The 27,705-nt window shown below is 40.8% G+C and overlaps 3 protein-coding genes across 6 annotated transcripts; all 3 read right to left on the reverse strand.

Annotated features, from left to right (window-relative positions):
- Nucleotides 1-629: 629 nt before the first annotated feature.
- rlbp1b (retinaldehyde binding protein 1b) lies at nt 630-9,847 on the reverse strand. 4 transcript variants are annotated; one of them, XM_040026381.1, is made up of 8 exons: nt 9,409-9,847; nt 8,580-8,621; nt 6,439-6,567; nt 5,200-5,404; nt 4,771-4,949; nt 4,495-4,653; nt 2,137-2,247; nt 630-1,551 (listed from the first exon to the last, which is right to left on the reverse strand). In XM_040026381.1, the coding sequence occupies exons 2-8, from the start codon at nt 8,589-8,591 to the stop codon at nt 1,423-1,425; spliced, it is 924 nt and encodes a 307-aa protein (XP_039882315.1). In that variant the 5' UTR covers nt 8,592-8,621; nt 9,409-9,847; the 3' UTR covers nt 630-1,422. The 4 variants fall into 4 exon arrangements, with proteins under 4 accessions (XP_039882315.1, XP_039882312.1, XP_039882316.1 ...); XM_040026378.1 differs by having other exon boundaries at nt 6,439-8,621; XM_040026382.1 differs by lacking the exon at nt 9,409-9,847 and having other exon boundaries at nt 8,580-8,975.
- A 2,757-nt stretch (nt 9,848-12,604) lies between these two features.
- On the reverse strand, nt 12,605-17,131 carry isg20 (interferon stimulated exonuclease gene). The gene is made up of 4 exons (XM_040026377.1): nt 17,001-17,131; nt 14,777-15,448; nt 13,595-13,795; nt 12,605-13,416 (listed from the first exon to the last, which is right to left on the reverse strand). The coding sequence occupies exons 2-4, from the start codon at nt 15,416-15,418 to the stop codon at nt 13,216-13,218; spliced, it is 1,044 nt and encodes a 347-aa protein (XP_039882311.1). The 5' UTR covers nt 15,419-15,448; nt 17,001-17,131; the 3' UTR covers nt 12,605-13,215.
- Nucleotides 17,132-18,147: 1,016 nt separating this feature from the next.
- pdia3 (protein disulfide isomerase family A, member 3) lies at nt 18,148-27,168 on the reverse strand. Its single transcript, XM_040026368.1, has 13 exons — nt 26,836-27,168; nt 25,671-25,749; nt 25,442-25,559; nt 24,854-24,961; nt 24,554-24,683; nt 24,323-24,439; nt 22,954-23,079; nt 22,446-22,625; nt 20,783-20,891; nt 19,755-19,883; nt 19,449-19,528; nt 18,694-18,751; nt 18,148-18,613 (listed from the first exon to the last, which is right to left on the reverse strand). The coding sequence occupies exons 1-13, from the start codon at nt 26,967-26,969 to the stop codon at nt 18,503-18,505; spliced, it is 1,479 nt and encodes a 492-aa protein (XP_039882302.1). The 5' UTR covers nt 26,970-27,168; the 3' UTR covers nt 18,148-18,502.
- Between the last annotated feature and the right edge of the window lie 537 nt (nt 27,169-27,705).

The raw sequence follows: 27,705 nt of genomic DNA on the forward strand, positions 1-27,705 counted from the left end.
AATTACTCTTCGTTAACTTGTTCCTGGATGAATGAGTTTTTTCAAGTTACTTGACAAGATTTTTCTTTTTAAGTCTCATTTCACATAACAGGGGCTTGTCTGCATTCTTGAATATATGATTATGATGTAGAAAATGAAGGAAAATGTGGGTGTTTTCATGGTGCGCAGCCTGTTTACAAGTGATTTTCACATATTGTTTCCTTTTGTGTATTTCTACATCAACAAAGTCACAACACTTTGCATTTATTAACAGTTTATTGTACATGTATTGACATTGTTATTGGTGCACTGGGTAGCACAATGGGTCAAACTTTATTATACCTTACTGAAGAAGTCTTAAAAAAAAAAAAGAAAGAAAGAAAAGCAGGAAAGAGAGGCACTTGTTGGAATACCAGCCTTGTGCAAGAAGATGATCAGGGGTAAGAGGTTGGGTCCTGAGAAAGCTGGGGCCTGCCAGTAATAAACCATCTGTGTGGGTGAATTTAAGTCCAGAGAAAGCACAGTTTGACAAAACGGAGACATAACATGTGGTGTTCAGAGCCGGTCAGGATTGGCAGTGTTTTTGCGTAATGGAAAAACACTGTGTATGTGATAAGATAATCACATATATGACTTTGATTTTTTTTTAATTTTTTTGGTCCGTTAATCATAAGCTTCTGTACACTTCACACCAGTACCAAACCATGCTTCTTCTTCTTCTTCTTCTTTTAAGATTGACAACTGCCTCCAAGGCAGCCAGTCATTCAGTCCATGTACTTGGGTTTGGAATGAACTAAAAGTGATTGTCACAGCTAATCCACCACTGTGTACATTTACTTATCTGCATTTATTTATTTATTTATTTATTTATTTATTTATTTATTGGTTATGGTTCTAGTGATAAAAAGGGGAACCCTGTGACAAGATTGATGCTAATTGGACTAAAATTTATCTTAATTGCACCAACGAAAAAAAGTCCTGGCCTGAGCGAGATAATTTGGACTGGACTGTTTATTCTGCTAAAAAAAAAAATACAGAATTGGCAAAAAGTAAATAAATACAAACACTAAAATGTTCACTGTAATGAGTTAGAAGTAAGTTTTACTTATCATAGGACTGACTTTCAAAGAAAGACAAGCAAATACATGAAGTGTATGCACTCTGTAGTTATTTGGAGCATGTATGGCACTTTTGATGGTCATCAACCAGAAAATGCAAACTATACGGTGTCACCGGGATGGCTTGTCTAGTTTTTGTCTTGAATGTGCTTTACCAGGACCTGTGCAGTACAATATCATTTTACCTTCTAACACAGTCACGACTTTCATTCATAACTTTAGTTCCTACAACCACACAGCTAGATTGGGCGTTGATTCTTCACAGTCTATAGGGTTTATAATACGTAAAGGCTCTCGACCTCATTGGCAAAAGGACTGAGGATGTCTAGTCAAACAGCTTGGCTGCTGTGGCCTTGCCGTCGTACTTGGGACCTTTTCCGTCAAACTCGGCAGGGAGAATTTCGGCATCAAACTCCTTGTAGTAATTTTCCAACTCGTCTCCGTGCACGAACACCTAAAACGAACATCCGCAGCTGTTAGAGATGCTTAAAAGTGTGTGCTATCCTTCAGCAGCCAAATGTCAAAGTCATAAATTAATTTAATATCCTTGTATCGAATATCCTGACAGACTCCAACGTATTGCTTAAGCGCACCATAAAACCAATTTTTAGAGTGGCATTATGGTTATTAGATTCAGCTCTGTTAATCAGAGTGAAACCCACATCAAAATCCTTTCAGAAGCAAACTGAAGGATCCAGACCAACACATTATTGAATTAATACAGTGGTACTTGACTGTCGAGTATGTATGAAAGTCTTGTTTTATTAGAAAAAATGCAAAACTGTTTTTGCTACTTTTTGCCAAGCAGGTTCATGTCAAGTCAGATGCTGTCACGTTGCATATTACAGCTCTCCTGCACTCAAACCAAAATATAAAGGATATCTTGAGCTTGGCTGATGATAGGTTTATATATCAGAGACTTAAGGGGCAACAGTGGTCACAGTTTGCATTGCAAACCCCCTTAATGTCTGCCATTAATGCTCTCTACAAGGACGAAAAACAATCTATGTTGTCATTGAATATGATTCATTTGACTCACTCTCTCCAGCAGCTTGCTCTTCATGAGAGGTTTGACCACATTATAGGTGGTAGTGAAGTACCAGGGCTGGTGGATGAAGTGCACAGCTTTGAAACGGGCAGGGAAGGAGTCCTGGTGGAACACAAAGAGCAAGATGAAGGGCAAGGAATCTAAAAATCCCATCATAAATGAATGCCAAGTCAAAGTGTTGAAACTTTGTTTGACTACTCTATTATACAATGGTTTTTGAGCTGTGGACGCTCTGCTTCCACAGACGAAAAGCAGAGCGTCTGTGGAAGTCCACCGGTCTGACTGTCCATCGTGAGCACTTTAAAGAACTACTTTACCTATATAATGAATCAGTCAAAGAGGCCAGATCCTCTTACTTCAATAATCTTATAAATCGTCATAAAAATAATTCAAGAATTCTATTTGATACCATCAACAGTATTGTTTCTCCTCCAACCCAGCATGCTCTGTTGCTTTCTGATGAAGATTGCAATACTTTCCTTAATTACTTTGTAAATAAGGTGATGGACTTGAAATCCAAAATTTCCTCAAGTGCCTCCCCTTATGAAGATACCCCTTGCTGTCTTGGATCATTTACCTCCTTTTCTCCAATCACACTAAATGACTTAATTATAGTTTTAGGTAAAATGAAATCCTCATCATGTTCTGTAGATATATTACCTCACTCTGTCCTGTCCGGGTCTATCACCAGCATTGGTCCCACATTACTATCCATCATCAACAGTTCACTGAGGCAAGGCTGTGTTCCATCTTATTTTAAACATGCTGAGGTAACTCCTCTGTTAAAAAAACAGAATCTTGATCCTAGCTCTGCTAGTAATTACCGACCTATTTCAAAATTGCCATTTGTAAGTAAATTACTTGAAAAGATTGTTGAAAATCAGTTCAGGTCTCTATTATGTAAATTACACATTCTTGACCCTTTTCAGTCTGGCTTTCAAAAGCAGCACTCTACAGAGACCGCTCTCTTAAGAGTCTATAATGATCTATTAATGGCATCTGACGCAGGGAACTGTTCTGTGATCATTTTGCTTGATCTTAGTGCAGCCTTTGACACCATCGACCACAAAATCCTACTTAACAGGCTCAAGGTTTTGGCTGGTATATCTGGCTCTGCCCTAGACTGGTTTTCTTCCTACTTATCAGACAGGACCTTCTCTGTTAGGACTGACAGGTTCACCTCTGACATTGCTGCCCTGACCTGTGGGGTCCCACAGGGTTCAGTTTTAGGTCCATTACTATTTTCTTTTTATATGCTTCCTTTAGCTGGTATCATTCAATCTTTTAGCGACCTGTCTTATCATTTTTATGCTGATGACATTCAGCTCCATATGTCCTTTAAGCCTCATCAGCTGGATAGGCTGTCCACCCTAGTCCAGTGCTTAACCCAGGTTTCTGATTGTCTTTCAAGCAACTACCTTGTTCTAAATACTAACAAGACCGAGACCATGATCATAGCTCCTCCTGAGCTACATTCTAAAATCAGTCAGGTTCTTGCCTCTTTCTGTCCATCTGTCAAGTCAAATATTCGAAATCTTGGAGTAATATTTGACTCTTCTCTGGGCCTTGACTCTCATGTAAAATCTTTGTCTCGTTCCTGTTTCTATCATTTAAGAAACATATCTAAACTGCGACATATGGTTTCCTCAGCTGAACTGGAAAAACTCATTCATGCATTTGTGTCATCACGCTTAGATTACTGTAACTCCCTGTTTACTAGCTTGGATAAATCATCTCTCTCTCGCCTCCAGACAATACAAAACGCAGCAGCCAGACTACTAACTCGCTCTACCAAGCGTGTTCACATCACTCCCATCTTATATTCTTTACATTGGCTCCCAATAGAGTTTAGAATTCGCTTTAAAATTCTTGTTTTAACATACAGAGCACTAAATGGCTCCAGATTACTTATCCAAGCTTCTTATAAAATACACTGCTGCTCGTCATCTCCACTCACAGACTCAGAGTCTCTTAGTTGTTCCCCGTACACGACTGAAGACAAAAGGGGACAGAGCCTTTCAGTCTGTTGCACCAAGGCTGTGGAACAGTTTACCACTACTGTACATTTATGTTTGCTTGACTCGGTGGATTCTTTTAAAAAAACAGTTAAAAACTCTTCTGTTCAAACAAGCCTTTTGTTGATCTACATATTTTATATTTTTTACATTATTTACATTTGATCTTTTACATTGTATATAATGTCTATTGATTTTATTGTTTATTTTAATATTTGTGTACAGCTCTTTGTGATTGTCTGTCTGTGAAAAGCGCTTAATAAATAAAGTTTACTTACTTACTTACTTCTCCTCTAAAGTAATTCAACCAAAATAATGGATTTTTCCCCCCCACCTGTAACATGTCCACCATCTTTTTGAGCTCAGTGGGTTTGATTCCTGCTGCCTGCTGCATGGTGAAGCCCTTGAAGTTTTCAATGATACAGAATCCATTGATTTGAGTTTCCTCGTTCTCTAGAAGCTTCTCAAGTATCACACAGTAGGCGCGCAGGATCTGAATGCACACAGACAAACATGTTTTATATTTATAGTATCTTCTAGTAAGCTCCTGTCAGAGATGGGACAAAAATACATACGCTTCCTGTGTAATAAAAGAAATGAGTCACCATACCTCATCAAAGGTGATCTCCTCGTAGTCCCAGTTCTCGATGTTGAAAAGCAGGACCACACGGCCGTATTTGTCTCTGCTATGCAGGATGCCGGGGTAGCCGGCCTCGATGGTGCTGCGCACGGCCTCAGGGGTCAGGTTCTCGAACAGCTCGGGGTAATCCTTCCTAAAACGCACATAACCTGAGTAGAAGCACAGGAAGCCTATTAGATTACATTTCATCTTTGAAAAATGCTTTTTTTATCTACAGGTGGTAGATTTTTTTTTTTATTTCTTTTTTTTAACTGGGATCCTTATGATAAAATCATATGTTTATGAGGCTACATGACTTTTCAGAATTGATACCATAATGACGCTTAGATGCACAGAGGAAGAAATGATGTGCATGTATTTAGATCTGCCACTTTCAGCCGCTCATTTTGAACATTTTACCCTTCATAAGGTCGAAAGCCCTGGGCACGTCGTACTTCCTGGCACGAATGAAACGGGTCAGCATGTTGTCTGGTTTCTCCCCGAAGGTGTCCTGCACCCCCTTGGCCAGATCATCACCACCTTCTGCCTTCTCCTTAATAATTGCTCGCAACTCCTTCACTGCTGACACCCGCTTCTCATCGGTCTCATTCAGCTCATCCTTGGCCTGCAGAGAGGAGCCAGTCCAGGCAGTTAGTTCACAGATTACCGTATATTTGAGTGGTCCTGGTTGTATAAGGGTTTATTTTCATAAATATGGTCCATGTTTCATTTCACTTATGCCCTTAAAGTTGGTCATACTGATCAAACCATTGTGTTCTACCAGATACAGGGTGATAATTTAGATAGGATAGGGTAGTGGTCTAACCACAATTAAGAATGACAAGCCAGCTTTAAGACCCGAACTCTTCCATGGCATGCATTTTTAATCTTTGATATTTGGGCTGATTGGAACCCGATGAACGTAAAAACAAAGAATCACCAGATTATTATTATTTTTTACTTGATTTCTTTTCCAAGAAAGATGAGAGCCACATATGAGGATATTCGTTTTCAATTTTGATAAAACAGAGGCAGTATAATGTCCTTGTAAGTGGATGTCAGACCCTTGTAGAGCAAAATTTAGTATTTTGGTCTAAATAACCCAAAATGTGATGTCCACATATGTGGATGCCAGGTCCTAGGAGGTTAAAGTCACTGCTTCCAATTTGTAACTTAAGACAAACAATTGGAGGGCTACTATCCCAAGTTTTACATTTCTGGTGCCACCTATTGTTGTGAAAGGGTATTGCACATCCTAATGAAGCCTTAATGTTTTTTCCCCAATTTGAAACACCAATACAATAGATGTACCTTCAAAAAACTGGACATTGTTAATAAGTAAACCATTGAAAGTTGTATATTCTCAAACTTTAATTTTATTTATGAAAACAAACTTCAATTTAGAGTCATTTACCTAGCGTAAAATGGGGTAAAGACGCTACAATAATAGAGGGATAATGCCAACAATCAGATGACTCCCTATGAGCTAGCATTAGGCAACAGTGGGAAGGAAAAACTCCCTTTTAACAAAAGGAAACCTGGAGGTTTTACTGGGGTTGTTCTGGCATTGCATTGCAATTCCTTTGCTTGTTAAAGAGTTTTTTGTCCTGATGTGACTCTGATGAATCTTGATCTTATTCCAAAGGTTTCTTTGATCACCTTCTGCATTGTGTGGTCTGGCACGTTGGTGCAGGGTCCAAAAACTGGTCCGTGGTCCTTGACGGTCAGACGCTCCAGCTTGGCCCTGAGCGCCTGCTCCTCCTCTGACACCATACGGTAAGTTCCACTCTGAGGACAGAAGATATTATTACAGCTTGTCATGGTTGCTTATAAATGTTTATTTATAGTGAGAAAATCTATTGGTCCTGTAATCTCAAATTTCTCAGAAACATTCAAAGACACTTAATCAGGGAAACAAATGGACTAGTAAATTTACAATCAAATGACCTCCCAAAGTCCAACTTCCCGTCTGGATTCGGGAGACAGACACGTTGTCTTCTTTTAAGATTAGGCTTAAAATGTTCCTTTTTGATAAAGCATATAGTTGGGACTGGATCAAGTGACCCTGAATCCTCCCTTAGTTTCTTAGTTATGCAACAATAGGTGCACATGATGCACAAAGTGTTTCTTTTTTATTCACTTCTTTAAACTCACTATGTGTTCATGTTTATACACAACTTTGCATTTAATCTTACTTCTTAGCCTGCACCTATCCACTCGAACTCTGCGCTCCTCCAGTCAGATGCTTTTATTAGTTCCACACTCCCAGTTCAAATCTAAAGGTGACAGGGCTTTCTCCAGTGGCCTTGACTTGACTAATCATTAGCTATTATTAATCTCTGGCTCTCTTCCACAGTGTGTCTTTTGTCCTGTTTTCCTGCCCTCACCCACCACCCTCACTGAGCATGGTTCTGCTGGAGGTTCCTTCCTTTTTAAAGGGAGTTTTTCCTTCACACTTTTGCCAAGTGCTTGCTCATAAGAGTGGCCTGGTTGTTTTCTCTGTATTATTGTAGGGTCCTTGCCTTACAATATTGAGGTAAATGTTGTTGTGATTTGGAACTAATTGAACTGAACTGAAGGGCAGCGGGTGGCGCAGTGGTTAATGCTGTTGCCTCACAGCAGTAAGGTCCTGAGTTTGACTCCACCATCTTGCCGAAATCTTTCTGTGTAGAGTTTGCATGCTCTCCCTGTGTTTGGGTGGGTTGTCTCAGGCCTCCTCCCACAGTCCAAAGACATATGGTGGGACTTTAGGGTAATTGATGATTCTAAATTGGCCATGGGTCTGAGTGTGAATGGGTGGCTGTTTCTCGGTGTTAGCCCTGTGACAGACTGGCGATGTGTCCAGGGTGTACCCTGCCTCTCACCCTATGATTGCTGCGATAGGCTCCACCACTCTACACCCCCAACACCACCACCCCACCCCACTGCAAAATAAGGATAAGTGGAACTGATCTCAATTCAAAGCTACTTTAGTTGTGGTCAAGAAATGAATATGAAACTGAGCATGCTATATCCACTTTAGTAAAGATTAAATGCTTTAAACCAACAGACAAAGTTGTGCTTTTGAACACAAACCCCAGTAGGCCCTGTTCAGAGCAAACATTTTATCATAGTAAGAAGGCACAGGTATGATTACCATCATTAAAAATGGATGCATTCCACTTAGGTGTGCCATTTCCAGGATCTTGACATTATGGATGTTCACTGGCTTAGTGGCACAGGTGAATGAAGCACATTCATTTTTAATGGCAGCAGTGTCACCTGTCAAAATTGCTGTAATGGGGGAGACTAACTAAAGATGTTGCCGTTTGTTATAATGGCTGATGGAAAACCGTTTCCCTGTGAGCACAAAGATGTTTATGTTTCACGTGTCTGCAGGAAAACTTTTAAGTTGCGCAGCACTTTGGATAAAAGCCGAGTACCTCGTCATGTCAATTTAACTCTCTCACAAGACTGGGTTTTGCTGTGTGAGCTTTAAAACACGTCTAATCCACGTGAGACAGGATGCCTGTCCACCAGTGTTGCAGGTCCGCAATCAATAGACTTCAGTGTTTTGGTTAATCTCCCTCACATGAGTCCTGCAAAGCTTGTAAATACATGGTGAGGACCACTATTCGACCTGAAGCAGGGATCAGAGATTAGCAGCTAAAGAAACTGTGGCTATCGCTGGTGTCTGTAACAATGGGCCTTTGGGAAGTTTTGAGCTGCAGCTGAATCCATCTGAGATGGAGAATAGATGTTTGTCCTTATGAATGCTGTCCTGTTTGTCTGTTTAAGAGTGTAAAAGTGGAGATACTCACAACTACAGCCATGTCTTCTCTTTAAAAATGTCCTTGTCCTGTCTGGAAGAAAAGAAGAAGTAACTTGTGATTCTTATCAATCCCACTTAAATCTTAAAAACTGACACACTGTAGTCCATCTAAATCCCTTTTATCCCATCCTCTCTGCTCTCACATGGTACCTTTTTGGCTATATTTAGCTTTTGCCAATCCTGGGTGACTTATCAGGAGAGTTAAGCTTGACAGCCTTTTAGTTTCATAATCATCAGGCTCACAGTGGGTGTCGATGGGCAAAATGTTAGATATAGAGCAAGAAAATCTTTAATTGGTACAATGGTGCATACATATAGGCATACATACAGTATAATACAGCATGCAACCACTTGATGAAGGAGATTTGAACAAAAGTTGAATAGCTAACCTAGTTGCGGTCAGTTATTTACTTGAAAGAAAATGAAAGTGCAGTCTAATAGTCTATTAAGCATTTATAAAATAGATTCATAAAGACCAGCAACATCCATATGTCTTTATAATACCATGCTACACAGCCCAAAGCTGTGGTATCATGAGTGCTTGCATTTTTATGACTCTCGGTCTCAGTGGAAACGCCTCAAACCTAACCACTGTCAGCCCCATGATGCACCCACTGCACAAGATTTGAGCTGGAATGATCTGCTTTTAGATACCTCGAGATAAAAGAGAAACAAGGCAGCAAAACATCCATAATTTCATCCTACTACATAAGATGAAGTCTGTAAAGCTGAGCCAAATCCACTGCCTGGTAACAACAGGAGTTAAGGAACTGAATACAACTGGAAGCATCATCTGAGCAAAGAAGGCCGATTCCTACCTGAGGCAGACGTGAAGTAGCTGGCGGGGAGTCACAGGGTCTGTGCTGAGAAGTGTCGATGGGACCTATGATTTGTAGTGTTGGGATTAGTCGCGTCACAGCAGATTACACCCAACAGACTCCTTTTTCTTTTCAATCAGTATAAAAGAGGCAGTGAGTGTGGAAAGGGGGGGGGGAGTAGCTGTGATGGGGTTGCTTTTTTAACCAATGGTGGACGAGCTCCGGTGATGAAAGGCAGGGCCAGGATGATGTAAAGTTAAGTGTACCCTTCAGTTCAGAAGTGATTTAAGGAGAAGAGGGATTTGATTGCATTCCGAGGAGACTTGAACGGAGTGAACAGAGACCATTGTGAGTGCTGAGTCCCCAGGATGAACACACTGTGTTCAAATGCTCTGTTTCACATGTTTGGAGGTATAATTGAGAAGACGTGGTTAGTCTGGTTCTGCAAACTTAAATTGCATAATTTATCACATTTCATGCAAGTTGTTGGGGTCGAGCAGAAACCCAGAGAGCTGAAAAATTAAGCCACCGCAAAAGTGCAACTAAATTACAATTTCTCTGTTGGCCAGTCGCTGAACTGAACATCTCTCTCTTTGTGCTGTTGGTGGCTTCTTGAAGAAATGTTAAAATAAATTATCTGACAAATCACGAGACATGCCCCTTAAACCTAATAACAGGTTGAGCCACTCTCAGCAAGCATTTGCAATAACTGGAAATGAATCTTTTACAGCGCTGTCGAGGAGTTTTGGCCCACTCATCTTGGGAGAATTGTTGTAATTCAGCTACACTGGTTTCTGAGCCGCCTTTTTAAGGTCATGACACAGCATCTCAATCAGATTCTGGTCAGGACTTTGACTAGGCCACTCCAGAATTTTCATTTTGTTTTTCTGGATCAATGGTAATGAAAATTTGCATATTAATGATCAAGAAACTGACCTCACAGCCCGTTGTTTGCCAGGGAGCTAGTTTTAGTCGTTATGCAAATATTATGTTTATAAGATTGGGGAAACCTGCAGTCAGCTGAGACTGAAGAAGTCACTTGGATGGGTGACGAAACATTTCTCCCACTGAAAACTCTACATCCAGATGAACAGAATGAACTTTATGGGAGTTCTTTGGAAATCCCAAAACCCCCCGGAAACCCATGACACCTTAGAATATGGGGTTCCATGGTGCTAATGACATTTAACTTTATTTAAAAATCAAGGGGTTGCTTTCAATTGAACTCTGTGCTATCATCATACCAAAACCTAAAGAACTCTTAAAGGCCTTCAGACAAAACATTTTAATGTCCATGAATTAGTAAAATGTTTTTTAACTACTATAAGAAAGATCATCTACAAGAGGTTTATCTTTCAAACTGCAGGCAGTTTGATTTCCCATCCCAGTAATTTTATCCCTAAGTGCAGATCGTCTGATGGAAAACAGTCTCCAAGAACCCCAAAATTATCTCGGGGTACCTGCAGGTAACTATTACAACTTTTGGTCTCAAAGTACATGTGTTCACGATCAGAGACTGCAAAGTTTGAGGTGCATTATAGGTGTGCCAAGAAAAAAAAAAAAAAAAAAACCTTTCTTGTACCAAAACACACTTTTCCACTAAACATACAGTACGTGCAAAGAATACACATTTTGGAAAATAATGTGCTGTAAAAATAGTAATGCATGGGAGTGGAAATGTGTCTCTAGTTGTTTCAGTGGCTCAGCGACTCGAAATAGTGTTTAAAGGTCATGGGAGGCCATCTGTGCACGCTCTGAAGCTGTCTTGGAACAGGATAATAAACTCAAGTGCACTCGAAACATTATCCAAGGAAGTGAATTTTATATAGAAGAGTGGTTACTAATCTGAGGAAGTTGATGCAGAAATTGATGGCCAATTTTGCATAACTCTGATTGTATTTTCTTGCGATGTTTAGTGTATCGCCTTCATCTGTAGGTAACATTTCAAAAAGGTTCATATGGTTGATCATCCTCTGAATGTTGCTTTTACACGTGAAATACTCAGGAAATCTTATCGCTATAACCGAAAGATGACCAAGAGCAAAAAATAAAAGCAAAAACTGTCAGACATGTTTTCTCTATTGGGTATGTCACACGTATGGAATAAAGGAAGCAGCTAAGATGATGAGTAAGGTTCAAAATATACACCAATTTCATGCATATCTGCACACACAAGCCCACAGATCTGCCTGTAGACATATGTGCGGCCACAGAAGATCTTAAACTTTCCACACTGCTCTGTGATCTGATTAGTTCTCACGCACACAACTTTGCATGAAACAGTCACTTTCTTCATTTTGCTAGACCAATGTCAAAAGTTATCTTTATGCAGCACAGTGAAGCATGATCAAAAAAAAATAATTATTGGCGATTTCATTTCTCTGTTCAAACATGAATAATCTTGTGTTTTAGCTAAACAGAATGACCCCGACCGTGTTAACGTCACTGATGATGCTATGACGAAGGTGCAGGCAGCCAACCAACCAGTAATCTGCTAATTCAGGTCTGATCTGCTAAATAAAGCGATTTGTGGAGCAAAATTAGATGGATTGTGCAAACAATGCTATGCTCTGTTCTTCCCTTGTTGCCTGAGCTTTAGGGCCAAGTCCAGCCTTTAGGTGTGTGTGTGTGTGTGTATGTGTGTGTATTTGTGTATATGTGTGTATAAAGATGCTTGAGAATTTAAAGCATGAGATGTAAAAACATATGTACAGCTCCACCTGCAGCTTAATGCACTCGCCTACATAAAGTAAATTGTGCACGTTAGTTAAATCGCTGTCTGGAAACGAGTATGTTTCCTTTTGTTTGGCTTATCCTCTAAAAACAGCTTTTGCCAAGTTAAATGAGGATACTGGGCCAGGTTATGGAAGGGGTTTTGTAACCCATTTGGCCAGGGTGCCATCACATCGTTTCACATGCTGAGCCTGTATTTGTGACGCTTAATAGTAGGTCTGAATGATCCCCAAATTATTTCCCAACACTTAAAAGTGAGATTTCATTATGTAATGCTACTGGTGCTAACAGAAACCCACAACCTGAACTGATATGACACAGTGTGCTTAGGAAACCAACCTGAAAGAAGAATGTACAGTAAAGGGTCTTTCATCATCAGGGAATGACTTTAGTGAGGCTGGAGGTGTCTGCATTGTGAACTTCTAAAATTATCCTCACATGCACTAATATCAAACAATGGGACTTTTTGTTTTTAAACATGATGCAGTTTTATTAGGACATTTCAGAGCAGCTTACAATGTGAGATGATCAAAATACTAACCGAACCCTGCTAAAATCAGTCCACATGACCAATATCAGCTCATAGTAATATTTGTGATTTCCAAGTTTTTCTATCAAGGCAGTAACTAACATTTCAAAAGCAGTCATTCATCTTGTGTTTTCAAGAACAGCTACATTTATGTCATCTTTTCCAATTAATAGATGAATTTTTCAAGTAAGAGCAGATACTTGTTAGAGAACTGCAAACCTCAAACGCAAGAGCACCAACTCTTACTTTATAAATACAATCAAGTCTGGAACGACTAATTTGATCAACCATTTCTACAGACAACCAAAAATCTTTTGTTAGAAGCTCTGAACATGTTAAACGCAATAAGTTAGAAAGTGTTTTTGTTCCACATTTTAAAGGTATTTCTCTCCAAAGTGATTCAGGACACCTTCAATTTAACATTTCTAACATTCATTCAGATCGGACTTCCATTAACTCTCTGAACCTGCTCTGATGACTACGAACATCATCACGCAAAAGGAGCCTGCTGAGGTATTTCCCACTGTCCCACCATTACTTTTCTCCTATTGGCCATCAGCAATGATGTCATCCGGCCAGTACTCGTCCTGCATGTAGTGCTTTGATGAGGAGAAGCTTGGCTCGAGTGGAGCGTCGTCATCCCTCAGCTTGTTCTGCACCTCCTGCTCCCACTCCCCCTCCACCAGCTTGTAGAGGTCGAGCGCAGCCTGAGCATCCTCCACTGAACAATGACCTCGCTTCCCAACCTGAGAGAGTGATAGGATCCACAGGGTTACAACAACAGTTACACGAGCATATTACTAAATCTAGTCTCAGATACCAGAAAATAACTTCAGTGAAAAATGCTGTGACCTGAAAGGAACAAGTTTCCAAAACAGCCGCTCATCACTTGTTTTGGAGCGTCCTCTCATCTCAAGCTCTCACCTGTATGCTCCTGTTCAGCAGCTTATTTGCCAGCGTTCTGAGGGAGGGACAGCATTTACTGGGGAAACCGGCCAACCGGCTGAGGAGACGCGTTGTACTCGTGTCCCTGACCATGTGACAGGGATGAACCATGTCCAGTGCCTCAAAGTCATTATAGATGGAGTGGCCCACGACCACTTTGCCTTCAAGTATACTGAGGATCTAAGGTAGAGAGTGAGAATCCATGCAAGGGAACAAGAAGGAAGACAATTTACTTAACATTTAATTTTTTTTTTTTTTTTAGACTGTAACAGATTCAAATAAGTTTACTGAAGTAATTCCAGAATTCAGGGGTTAGATTTCTGCTGTCATGCATTTCATTTGTAATCTAATTTGCAGATTCAGTCTCTCTCGGCTCTAGCTTGAAGTCTTCATACTTATGTCCTGTGACAGACTAAGGGCTCTAAACTCATCATAAAGTCAAGTGACAATGTTTTAAGTGCTCGTGCGCTGCAGCAGTGCTGTTGTGGAAGGAAAGCTCGACTACACGCAGGCTGCATTTAACTTTGTTTTCTGTGAAATGCCTTTATATTTTTTAAAATCTGTTTCCGTCCTCCTGTTTTGCAGTTCGCACTACGTTCTTCTTCGTTAGTATTGAGCTTAGTCTTGGCAGATGACATAAGCGGTACTGCCCCGATTAGCTTCCAGTAGTGCATTGCATTTCCACATTTTTTTAACATGTTAAAATAGACAAATAAAGAGCAAGACCAAGCATGCTTACACTTTCAGCCTGGTACTACACAAAACAAGGAAGAAAAAAAAAAAGAAAAAAAAAAAAAAAAGGGATGATTCATCGAGATTTAAACTTGGCCAAGAGTTTTAGTTAATGCACCTATTGTGTTCATTTGAGCATCACCCTATCGCACTGCCGGTGGGGTGACGATAACACCATGGTTATCGGCTGAAGGATAAAAATTTAAAGTAAGGATTCCACTTTCTTCAAATAAAAACTCAAGTTGGGCACATGATAGAACAAAAGTCTGATATACAGTCCTCCTCCCCCCATGATGACAGAGTGTCCTAAAATGATTAAACTGAAGTTTTTCTCCTCAATCCACCAGATTATCCCAGGAGAACAGAGTCTCCATTTTAGAGCCCAGGTTAAATCTTTCATCACTGTTGTCTACAAACACTCAGACGTACCTCTTCTCTGGCTTGAATGAAGGGTGGGGCGTTGAGGAGATGATGCCTTCGGATGCCGCTCCAGCGAGTCCTGAAGTCTGTGACAGGCTGACAAGGTTTCACGTATTTATCATACAGCACGTTCCCATGATAGTCCAGGATGCTGCAGCGGGCCAGCTCGCTGCAACGTCCTCCAGACCCTGTCCCCACCATCTCACAGTCCAATGCCACCACTGTAGTCGGGCAGGAGCTGAAACACGGCGAACTTCGACCACTGGCTGGAGGACTGGCTTCAGAGGAGAAGCCACTGTCCATCTCCCAGCGATCTCCAAGGGCCCCAATGACAGAGTGGTGGTTAGCTGTTCCAGACACTGATGTATGTTTGGATAGATCAGTGCTTTCAGAGTTCAAAGTGCTTTGATCTTCCTGTTCTGGAGCGCTCATTTTAGACCTTTTGATCAATACGTTTGTATCAAGTGATTCATGGTGGGCGTCCGTTCTTTTCATCTTCATGTTGGCGATTATCCTCTTTTCCTGATGCCTCTTCCTGGCTCTTGCATTCTCCATGGCGCAGAGCACCATGGCTTTTTTACACAGATACCGATAATTGCTGAGAAGACCTCGTGAGGAGGCTTTTCTCCTGTTTGATGACTCTGCCATCATTGATTCGTGGAACAGTTTTCACAGTCATGTCTGAGGAAACAACACAAAAGTCAGGATAGTGATCACCCTTATTAAAAATGTGGCTCATCATGAACTGCAGATTATTGAAATGACGTGAAAATGATTAAAAAAAAAGTTAATGAACTATTCCTGTACAATACACAGTACATGGGGACTGACAAGTCATTAGCCGGTTAACATATCCTGGATAACCCAAGGAATACACCAGGCACAAATTAACACCATGTTTCACATGCAGTTTAGTTTCATCCTTTGCACAGCTTCCCTCTTTATCTGCTTTTTACACAGCATCAACAGAACCAGCAATATGAAGCAGGTCTGGTGGAATCACAAGCACCATCTTAGGAGGAAATGATTGGCTAAGGCAGGACCACACCCAGTGTAATTCCTAATACTAATACAATAACCAGAACTTCAAATTTCATCTGGAATGACCTGAAACTAGAGACTTTGAAGATGGCGGTTTGAGCATGAGCAGGAGAGTGAATATCTTGGAGAAGATGAAGCTGCAAGGCAGGAGGAAAAGAGAAAGACCACAGAGTAGATCAATTATGTAGTGAAAGAGGACATGCAGAGAAAGGTCTGAGGTGATAAAAGAGGATCCTAGGAATTGTGTGAAATGAAGGGAGATGTGGTGATCCCTAAATGGACCCGATAAAATAAGGGATGAATTAATTAATAAATGCAAATGTAAGGCATTTTGCGCACTTGCTTCACTTTTCAGACCCATAGGCTGTATCGATGTTCTGCAAACATGAGGAATTCTTCATGTTTTTAGGATTGGAAAAACACCCAAGGAGGACTGTCCCTGCATAGTCGCATTTTTGGTACACCTGAAAGGGAATTTTAGCTAATGCGAAAGTAAATCACTTTGGTACAGCTCCGTTTTTTACTTCATGCACTATGAAGACAATAAAGCAAAAAAGTTTGAGACTAACGTATTTGATACCACCTGAACATCGTAATTCTCCAGCCACAATAATCTGGACACGTGGCCATACATACGGGTGCCTTTAAGGGCCACATACCTGACACTAACACATTACAAACACCCCATAAGTGCAGAGTTTGACTCTTCTTAGTGGCATAAATATGATGGTGGTGTCAAGTTAAAGTTTAAAAACTTTTTCCTTCATGTTGATAAATAACAAATCCAGCATACAATTCAGGCTGTATATACAAAGCACCCATCATCCGCCTGGATGATCCGGATATGGCGAGGCCTTGATAGATTGTAAAAGCTTACAGTTTTTTACAAAAAACACGCTTGGCACTTTTGAAATCAAACACTAGCCGGTAACATTTCAGAAAAAAAACCTGAAGCTCATGTAAAACGAGTTTGCATGTGACTAAATTCAGCTGGAAATTCCACGTATTTAAACACAGTTTGTCTCTCAGTTTGATTATAAAAAGAAAAACCCAGCGAGCCGCAGAAAGTCGCGTTAAAAATAAGACAACGCCCCTTGAGATCGATTACAAGCATAAACGACGTATTTCTGAACGCTGACAAACACGAGAACAGAAATGAATTGAGAAAAAGAGTAAAAATATCTTACGTTACCTTCTGAAACAGCACGTGTAGGGTCTGAACATGCCCAGACAAATCTCCTCTACTCTTTAATCCCATTGGTTCAATCTCTTCTTCTTTAGTTTACTCAGACAAACTCACATGCGGAGTCGCCGCCTATTGGTTGGGTGCGTACCCATGCTTTGTCTAATAGTAAACTTTGTTTGATGATGTAAAACATGTAAGCGTGACAAATATGAAAATAAATAAATACACAAGAAAAGTCTGAGAATCCATCAGCGTCTTCATTTCATCCAGAGACTCTGGGTTTTTGCTATTTGCAGCAACATCAGCAATCAGTTTTTTATGGGACTGTAGCTGCTCTCTGATCTCCTACGGGAGATGATAAAGTGATCTCATCTTGTATGTTATATACAGTCCGTAATTCGGACCGCTGCCAAAAACATGAAAAAAAGAATACAGATTTTAGCATTAGCTACCTGTAATATAGCCTAAGGGTTTGGAAATGTCCCATTAACAAAACACCTCCCTTTCTTTGCACTCAGTGGAGAGGTACTAAAATAAATCTCATGTGAATCCCACATTATTAATTGTAGGACTATAAATGTCCCCAGTTACAAAAATGTGGTGGCATTTTAGCTTCTAATCAAGGTTAACATCTAGATTTCCAACATGTGAACTGTACCCCCCCAAAAAAAAATAAAGCTACAGATCAGTAAATATCAGAAAAATGATGTAATTCACTGATTATTTGGCTTATATTTATAGTATTTTGTGATTGGGATAACTTTCTCCAGCCCAAGAGAGGCTGGTTTAGTGATATTTAAGGTAAATATAACCAAATAACTCAAATTTGTTTTTGAAGATGTTACACACACACACACACACACACACACACACTGCTTAAGTCTCAGTTTCACTACAGATACATCAGTTGTTCACATTTAGCCACCAAATATTAATTTCCAATTAAAATGATCAACTATGTCTAAGTGTGTGCCAAACAAGCGTTTGAGTTGATAGAAAAGACTTCAGAGTTCATTTTGGTTTTGTGGGCCTTTTTATTTCACAATCCTTCCAAATGTACAAAATCAAAGGCATGTTACAAAAAAAAAAAAAAAAAAAAAAAAGAAAAGAAAAGAAAAAGAAAATTTCACCATTACCGTGATCCCCTTTGATGACAACAAGAAACTAAAGCGACAGATGACAGACTGTATCAAACCAAAGTGCATCAGCCTGAGGTGTAGTAGACAGACCAGGGGAAATAGAAATCTCATGTTTTAAAAAAAGTCATCCCATCTTCCCTAAAAATTGGTTTGTTTTGAAATATTGGGCAGACCCTGGCCAAAACCTCTCCACCTTCCACAGCATTCCCAGTGCAATGAGGACCTAAAGGAAGGGCCACGTCTTTGACTTCAGACCATTCGGTAGTTCACTAAGAGAGAGGAATATAATTTAGTTCTTTTTCTTCCCCAATCCTCCTGTTGTGGTGGTGGAGGTAGGGAGGGGTGCTGCTGAGTTCCTGTTTGGAGCTTTTATAGCTCTGACTTCTTCTTCTTCTTCTTCTTGGACTCCTCCTGCATCACCAGCGGGTTTGAGGCCTCCCTCTTCAGGTAGGAGATGAAGTCACTCACCTCGCGACCTCCCTGCAGCAAAAGCAGAGGTTTCATCAGCAAAGCACAGACATCACTTTGCCGCTGTGAATGGCACTTTAGCAGACACTCACCTCATATTTCTTTGGGCTCAACTTGTGTCCAGCTGGAGAAAAGTAGATTGTAGGGAATCTAGAACAGAGGTTGAGGACAAAGATTATGATTCCATGTATCAAACTGCACAGGTAATCACACATGCATGTTAACCTGAGTTCCTTCACCTTTCCCAAAGTCAAGCTTCTCACATAGCTCACAGCTAATCATAATCAGTCTGTAATTAAGCTTCAGGATGTCTGCAGTTTCATGTGCAGTGTTCTGCTCCCCCCCCTTTTATCAGTGATGAAGACACGTAGCTGAGAGAATACAGGAACAGTCTCCAAGTTATGTTGAAGGGAACATACTGTATGCTCTGTCACCATGGCAGACAGATATGGTCTTTAAATTCACTCTAATGTCACATACAGGACTCAGCGTGAAGCTTATGGCTGACCCAAATTGTACACCTTCACATGGTACAAGAATGTCCTGACTGTTCCGCTTACAGAAAATCTGCAATATTGCAAAATTCTGTCCCACATTCCTCATCCCTCTTAATGTTACCAAAAATAAATAAATAAAAAAAAAAAAATTGTTACATGTAATCTAGCTGCTTTGACTGCTACTAAAGAGTTTAACAATTCACCACACTCAGCTGCTCACTTTCACTGATGCTGCTTATCTTGAACTGTCCCCAGCATGAAGTTTGGGGGGGGGGGGGGGGGGGACCATAAACCTTTAATTTAATTAACAGCCCAAGCCTTATCGTCACATTAAATGACTCAGCACTCACCCGCTGACTTCATATGGAGATGGCACATCATTGGCTGTGGCGTCCATCTTGGCAATGACAACGTTGGGATCATCGGCCAGCTTTAGAAACAAACAGGGCAAATTGTTAAGTCTTTGCAAGACCGTTCACTAAACCTTAACATCCACACGTTAGACTAGTCTACAGGCTGGGTGATGCAGGCCAGAACAAAAGCAAGCTAATCCAGGAGGTCACATGACTTAAAGTTCTGGATAAGTTACTTAAGAACATGTTATTGTTTTAATGCGAAAGATCTGAACTAGCAGCAGTTCAGGATCGCTCCCTCACCTTCTCTCCCAGCTCTGTGTATTTGGGCTCCAGGTTTTTGCAGTGCCCGCACCACGGAGCGTAGAATTCAATCAGCACGTCTTTGCTGTCATCGTTAACGATGGAGTCGAAGTTTTCAGCCACCACAACCTGAAGAGACATTGCAGGTATTAGAGCTGGTTCTGTACTGCAGCCATTTTCCCACCTGAAGTACCAAGAACTTCCTCCACTCAAAGGCTGTTGTTTTTCTACTAATGTGCTGATGCATGCTCAGTAATCCAGATGAGGTAAGATGATGAAATCATTGCTTCCAAATGAACCGAATGATCTTTCTGGTTTTTGAAAACATTTTTACCTCTGATTCACTACTTTTGTACCTCACCAGAATTGCAGTCTCATTGATCCATTTAATTATTTATTTATTTTTTAAGCCATCTTGCCAATTTGTTCTGCTGTTCCCAATCGAGAGTGCTGGGTTCCACTGTTAGGAATAATCTGACTGATAGCTCCTGCAGTGGACAAACAGCCTTAGGCTTTATCTCTATATGTCTAGTCCTAGGCAACAGTAAAACTTCATCTCCGTTAAAGCTGTCAAAACATGAGGCGAGTGTGAAAGGAAGGGGGTGGGGGGTGTTGTAGACTGATTATACGAGTTGTGATTATGCGTTGTCACTGAATTAAGCAGAGTATCCAGGATAATTGCACATCCTCATGCTGCATTTATACACAGCACAGAGCTCCACCCATCCACGGCTGAAATCTTTCAAATAAGATGTAGCTACTAAAAAAAAAAAAGAAAGTTGACTTGAAGGCAGTTCACCTCAGAGACTGGACAAACTAGGCAACTGCACTAAACCTCAGCATGACAATCATTTCTTAAATGAGTCAAAGCTACTTCAGCTGAGGCAGAGAATAAACATTTGCAGCTGTAAATGATTATAGGTCCCCTTTAGGCTTAATGTACATTTAAAAGCATAAAGCATGTCCATGATACACAAAGAAAATGTTTAGTACAAATCTTACAAGTGTCAGAAAAAAATTGATCTCACCTTAACAGGTCCATCGTTGTTCTCTGGGATGGGTTCTGATTTGAGATAGCGCTTCAGCTTGCCATCAAAGTAGTCCTGCAAGAAACGCTCCAGAGCTTTTCCATCACGACTGTTGAAAGACATTCAACAAGTCAGTAAAGTCACAATTCTCCTTGAGCTGGAAGTCATAACTAGGCACCGTTCTTTTAGCAAGCGCCTCATCTACCGATTAGTTTCTTAGGCAACCGAGGTGGGAATCAGACACTATGGGTATCGTTTAAGTTTTATCCCATACCGGTGCCAAACCGGTACTTTTGAAATGGTGCCAGTGCTTAAAGAATGGAGAACACAAAATTGGTCCAAAAACCTCTCATGTTCAGCTGTTTTTTTGTAAAAAGATAACAATGTTAGCCTTTCCTGCAGCTATGGGGCATATATGGTATCACTCTTGGCTGGAAGCAGTGCTTAAACAATGGGGGAGAAAAAAACAAAACAAAACAAAACTTCGTCCAAAACCTCTCATGTTTAACTGTTTTCCACTTTTTCTTTGGTCATTTTAGCCTTTTTGGCCAGGGTGAAGGGAGTATCTGCCATCAAAGAAGAAGACAGCCGCATGTAGCTATGATGATGTTTGCTAGTTCACCTTACATGCATTAATGTAATAACGCGGTTAGCCTACTCAACGTAAATTACACACGAACAACATTAAACTACTCACGCAGAGAAGAACAGCTGCTGCTGCCATCATCATTTCTGCTACACTGGCAGGGCTAGGGGACAGGACTCTAATCTTCGGGTTTTTGGGGGATGTTGCTCCGGGTCCGATAACTGGCAACCCACCCGCAGTAGATGCGCTCGGTGTGAGGTCTCGCAGCAAGCTATCAAATACGGCGCATTTCTTGGCTTTTAAAAAAACGCTATGCGTCGCCAAGTGTTTCATCGCATTTGAGGTGTTACCTCCTTTGACAGTATCACAGTATCAGCTTAAAGCACTTGTTGCAGGCTGCTGAGTTTGCATATTTTGCTGTGAAGTACAGCCAGACTTTGACCGCTTCGCCTTGGGCATTTTTAATCTGTAGCTCTGCTCTAAAAGTACGTACCTGGACCCGCCTACTATCCTCGGAAACGTAAAATGATTGGCTAGAATCTAAAGTGTATCACAGCTCAGGAAAAAAGCACTGAAATAAAGCACCGAAATGTGCGCTGCTTTTTGGTCTGGTTACTACCGGTACCCATCCCTAATCACCACATTTATACATTTTGTGATAAGGAGAGTTGTGCAATAAATACTGTGATATCACCTTTTCTTAAATATAAATTTTGAAGTTTAAAGTTTGTCAATATCAGTTTTATCCAATAAGGTCAATTTTTTACTTCAGATATGCTGCAAATGAGACAGAGCTTAAACACAGTCCCCAAATGCTACCATCTGTAACTGAATGGGGGTCAAATTGGCAATTACATGCAGTCTTGTTCATTATATTCCCAGATTACTCCATTTATTTCATAACATATCAATATTTGGTGTCCAGTTTTTATACAGTGTTGCCACACCATCACAAAACTACACTGTTTAGCGTTATACTCTATGTAGCAAGGGTTCTATTAAATCCAACTAGCAACTTGTGACGTGATGTGTGTGCACTGGTGGGGGAATTGTGGTGAAAAGTTGTCCTGGACTTACGAGAACTCCTCAGTCATTGCGTATTTGTCTCCTTTGGCGGTGCGGATGGCCACCACAGGCAGTTCGCCACTGGGATTCAGGCCAAACTCAGACAACTCGTGGCTGAACATGTTCTTGTTAGCTACAGCAAAGTTCAGCTTCTTGCCCTGATCCAGGAAGCCCTTTGCCACCTTCATCACCCTGAAAGATGCCAAGATGGTTTTAATCATGCTGCCAAAAACAAAGATAATACTGTGGAGGATTAAATTAAGGTATTAAAAAAAAAAAAAAAAAAAAAAAAACAGAAAGATCTGGTCTCATTTTCGTTTCTTAGCATGTGGCTAACTGCCAAAGGGGAGGTGCATGGTCTTGTACTAAACAGAAAACAAAACTTATGATATTCAAGATCGATCTGAGAATCAGCCATCTCTGCACAGTGCAGATTTAAAGTCTGCAGGGAAACTGCAGCTTCAGAAACAGAAAAACACCACAAACCTTAAATGAGCTTTTTCCCCCCCCAAACACCTACCTGTTCCTCCAATAGTTTGAGCCTTTAGGGTTTTTCTCATAGTCAACATCATAATAAGCCACCAGAAGGTCCTTCCCTTTCAGCTGGTCCTTGTTATTGTCATTCATGTGGGGACAGAATCCAAAGCTGAGAAAAACAAAGAACACACACACAAAAAAAAACACAAAAAAAAAAAAAAGACACCAAAGTAGAGCTTTGAGTTTAGCCTCCAAATCTGTGATGCTGAAGCAAAATGAAATAACAAATAAATAGGAGTATCCTGCATTGTGTGCACATGGGCTTGGGTTAAAAACAAAACAAACAAAAACACTACATGTGTAGACTGGTTATAGCAGGAGCACTTGTAAACCACGCGGAGGAGATAAGCAAACAACTGCTCTCTGCAGGTGCGTCAAATGTCAAAGTTATTACCCAAAATAAAACCCATATCAAGTCCCTATTATCTGTTACGCTGTTGCAGTGGTGGAGGTGCATATCTGAACACCAGCTTGCGCTAAACCACTTTCAGGTGCATTCTTTTCTTCTCTCTGATGTCAGTTTAAGTGGATACCCTTAAACCTTTCTCAGGTTTCTGCAGCTACACCCACCTGCAGTTCAAACTCTCTGCAAGGAGAGCCAATCACAAAAAGGCTTGCTTAAAAGGGAGACCAACTGAATCTGCTTGTGTCAGACAGAACTGAAATAAAGGGAGCGCTAGATCCCCAGATAAGATAATTAAGGCCCATTTTGAAATGTGAATCATGCAAAGCTACTCTAGTACCAAAATCCAATAGTATATATAAAACTAGAACGAGCATGATTTCCCTTTAAATATTCAAACTGAAGGGACATTTCAAACATATTAAAAAAAAAACATTAAAAAACAAAGTAAGCTTCATGTTAATGAGCTTCAGAATTATACAATTAAAACCATGTTGGGGGGGCAACAAAACAAATCTGCCTGGATCAATTGCATGTACTTTATAAAGTGGGTTGAGGTCAAACTCACTCTGAATATAAACAAGATCTCAAACAGCAGAGTTTCCATCTTAGCTGATCCCCTTCAAGACTGATTAAACAACGGGTCACAAAATCATTTTTTCCTTTAACTGAAGATTCAATTATCTACTGGTGTTATTACACTTTGAGGACAATTTACTATGAAGTAATATTTAATCCGTGCCAAACTCTTTGCTACTGCCAGAACTGAACTGTGTCCCGAGAGGACAACTGCCTACCAAACAAGATCCTGTTGGCACTGGGCCAAACTTGTAAATATGTACCTTTGAATGAAAATTGACTCCGTATTTAATCCTAAACAGATCAACTATTTATAGACTGATTATTTTGACGCCTCTACAAAGTGTCTCTTCTAAAAAGCAGGACTCACATGTTGTCCTGGATGAATCTCTTGATTTTGTTGCTGGTGTATTTATCCTCACTGAATTTGACCGAGCTGTCTTCAAACTTGTTGTTGAGTTGGGGTGGACGGAACAAAACGACTCCCCTGTAAGCCGAGAAAGAAATATTTCACTAACAGCAGATACAAAGGTGAGACCAAATGTGCAATAGTGTTATTTTTAAATGGTTTGGTGAGAGACGTCTAAAGAGATCTACTCACTCTCCCTCAATGTCATGGCTTTTGAGGAGAGCCTCAGAGTTTGTGTGGGCGAAGCGGTAGTTGTCCCTCAAGGCGCTCGCTGCCCTCAGGAACTCAGCCTGTTCTTGGCTCTTGTCATCAGCAAAGAATCCTGGGAAGGAATGGTCAGTCAGACCAGGATTCAATATCAGCAGCAAAAAGCGGCAATAGTGTCTGAACAAAGAGTAACATAAAATACCCTAAACTTTAAATTATGAAGAATGTTACTAGTGAAGAGCTTTAAAAAGACCTTTAGAAAAGTTTCCTTAACTAGATGCTTACCGACAACACTTGCATCTTGATCTGCAAGAAACTTTTCTAGGTCTGCATTATCCTTGAGCACCACAGAAGCTGGACCAGCCTGCTTCTTCAGGAAGCCGACAATCCCATCTGCAAACAGAAGTAGTGAGGTGAGAAGGATGCAAAAAGACAGCGAAGAGCCACAGGCCCATTCGCCTGCTCATTTCTGCCATTTGTACACCGATTTAAGATGCAAACAAACTGAATGAGTGGGTGATGTCGCAAAGAGATCAATTCACATCTCTTGTGGTAGAAAACTTGCTGGTTTTATCTTGAAAGTTCAGCTTAACAGAGTACGAACGTTATGCTCTTTTGTATACGAGGTTCCATTTGTATGAATTTTATGTTGAAAATTCAGTCACTGTTAGCCATGTCTTGTTCCTTTACCTTTAAGGCTGGTTAGGCTGGTGTTGTGGAAAACTGTATCCTTTAGTTACCTCTCCACATAGCCCTCATCCCACTAAGGATATCATTTTCACATATAAAGAATTCCTCCAAGAGGCAGATCGAACGCCAAGTTAAACACCTAACTCTCAGATCTTCCAGTGCTAAAAGACATTAGGGCAATACCTGCAGTTCTGGGACCATCATAGGGACCAGATTCATCGCCATCCCTGAAGATCTTGAGGGTTGGGTAGCCACTGACGCCATATTTGCTGCATATGTTGCTGTTGGCAGTGCAGTCAACCTAAGCAGAAAAGCAAATTATTCTCACTTTTCGATGAGACACACAGAGCACTGCAGTTCAGAGAAGCCACACTGAAGTGGACAAAGTTAAGTGATCTGTGTTGTGCAGTACCTTGGCCAGTGAGACGATGCCTTTCAAACGTGTGGCTGCTGCCTCGTACTCAGGTGCCAAACGTTTACAATGGCCACACCTAAAGTCAGAAGATATGGATTAGTCAAACAAGCAAAAAAAAAAAAAAAAAAAACTTTAGGGCCTAGCCAGATGAAGACCCCAAGGTAGACCTAGTGGAATCTGATGATGCAGCCTAACTATGTTTGAATAAATGGAAACAGGTGTAAGTACAAGCAAAAACATGAAAAATGTACTGAAGATTTAATTAGCCACATATTGTTACAGCTGTGCTTCATGTTTTCTCAGGTACCTATATAAAAGTTGTCCTTAATAAGACAGACCATTATTATAATATTGCTTGCGTTTTCTGTAGGTCGAAAACCCAAAGGTTTAGATTATATTGAGAAAATAAAACAAAGACTAAATATTAAATCTTCATAAAAATTTGTGAATATTTGCCTTTTTCAAACAATTACAGAGTTTGAAAAGACAGCAGACCAGACAGCACAAAATGTACTCGTTAGTGCTTTATTATAAGGAATACTGTACATTTTTATTTTATTCAAGTTTAGCACAAGGGTACACGTCACATTTCCTCTGGGCCAATCCCAGGTGGACACCAAAACTTTCCTGCCCAATCAGAAGGTTACAACAATGAATGGACACACCCCCAACTTCCTCATAGCCTCATTCGCACATAATCTCTTTTTTCTTTTTTTTAAAAAAAAACAAAAAAAACAAAAAACGGAAACTAAGCGGAGTTAAAATACGACTAGTTAGTCACTGTTTAAGGTAACATTTTCAGTGTGCCACTAAACTGCAGCACCTCTTAAAATGCGACGTAAAATAAAACGCAAAACACATAGCGAATTAGCCTGTGCCTTTCGACTAATAGCTAACATGCTAATGCCTGGTCCTACGCCAAGAAGCGAACGAATTTGACAGTTCTGCCTCCATTAAAGTTAGCAACAAACAGCGATGCAGTTTGCACAATTAATTGCACGTTTTCGACAAAACGAAATTCCCCACTGACATCCACGATACTGAGAGTTCTGCAAGTGGGTACCGCTCAACTGTTAACCGCAAAGCGAGTAAGCTAGGATTCGCGTTTTTCACTTATGCAAATTTCCCTGATACTTCGGAGAAAACATGTGACAAGACTCACCAAGGGGCAAAGAACTCCACGAGAATTAGCTCATGGTCTCCGATCCTGCTTTCGAAATCGTCATCCGTGTACTCAAGCACATCACTGGCTCGAGAGAACCCGGCGAGAGCGGCCAAAAAGATGAGTCTCAACATCGCACACGGCGCTTACTGAGTCCTTTAGTTACACAGAACGGTTTTAGGATGCAGATGGGGTCCGTAGAAGCGCCCCTCTTCAGCTGTGCTGCAAAGGGAAAGCCAAGGATGCGAGCTCCTCAGACAGGGCCAAGTGCAGACTGGTCGATAGAGAAAGAGAAAGGAATGGAGGCGGTGTAGCCCTTCACACAGGCTGCGAAAACTCTCATAACCACAGTGTGGCAGCCTCTCATTGGTTCATTTACACAGTCACTCTGCCTCGATTATCCAATCAGAAGGAGGCAAATAAGACCTCATCGTCTCCAATCAGGAATGGGCAAATCATGGCTTTTTAATGTCAACACAGCGACCTGTCCAGGATGTACCCTGCCTCTTTCTCTATGACAGGTGGGAAAGGCTTCAGTCTCCCGTGCCCTCGAACTAGTTAAAGCAAGGGTGTTAAACACAAGGCCCGGGGACAGAATCGACCCGGCGAAGACCCTAACCCAGGGGTCGGCATCCCTAGGCACGCGTGCCACAGTTGGCACGCGAAGGGTTAACTGATGGCACGACCATAGCTGGACTGGCCATCCGGCATACTGGGCATTTGCTTGGTGGCCCGGTGACTTTTTTTTTTCTTTGTAACGGTATAAACAATGAAAGGTGGTGGATTGGCCAGATGCTGGTCGGTGTGTAAAAATAACTCAGTTATTTGGTGGGCGCTATGACGGTGCTTCCTCAGATTCAGTAAAATTAG

The sequence above is a fragment of the Simochromis diagramma genome, unplaced genomic scaffold (assembly GCF_900408965.1).
Source record: "Simochromis diagramma unplaced genomic scaffold, fSimDia1.1 OVJJ01000293.1, whole genome shotgun sequence".
Taxonomy (NCBI): Eukaryota; Metazoa; Chordata; class Actinopteri; order Cichliformes; family Cichlidae; genus Simochromis; species Simochromis diagramma.

Bases quoted from the DNA above. Each gene is read 5' to 3' on its own strand.
- rlbp1b (XM_040026378.1), bottom strand. From the start codon at position 6,600: ATGACAAGCTGTAATAATATCTTCTGTCCTCAGAGTGGAACTTACCGT. The intron at 4,654-4,770 runs GTATGGTGACTC...GTGTGCATTCAG, and splicing joins AGGAGATCACCTTTGATGAG to ATCCTGCGCGCCTACTGTGT. The intron at 2,248-4,494 runs GTGGGGGGGAAA...GTGTTCCACCAG, and splicing joins AGATGGTGGACATGTTACAG to GACTCCTTCCCTGCCCGTTT.
- isg20 (XM_040026377.1), bottom strand. From the start codon at position 15,418: ATGATGGCAGAGTCATCAAACAGGAGAAAAGCCTCCTCACGAGGTCTT. The intron at 13,796-14,776 runs GTACGTCTGAGT...TCTCTACCTTAG, and splicing joins TCATTCAAGCCAGAGAAGAG to ATCCTCAGTATACTTGAAGG. The intron at 13,417-13,594 runs GTGAGAGCTTGA...TCACTCTCTCAG, and splicing joins TGCTGAACAGGAGCATACAG to GTTGGGAAGCGAGGTCATTG.
- pdia3 (XM_040026368.1), bottom strand. From the start codon at position 26,969: ATGTTGAGACTCATCTTTTTGGCCGCTCTCGCCGGGTTCTCTCGAGCC. The intron at 19,884-20,782 runs GTGAGATCAATT...ATGTCTCTTCAG, and splicing joins ACAACGATGGACCTGTTAAG to GTTGTGGTGGCTGAAAACTT. The intron at 18,752-19,448 runs GTGAGTGCTGAG...CCTCTGTTCTAG, and splicing joins TCTCCATATGAAGTCAGCGG to ATTCCCTACAATCTACTTTT.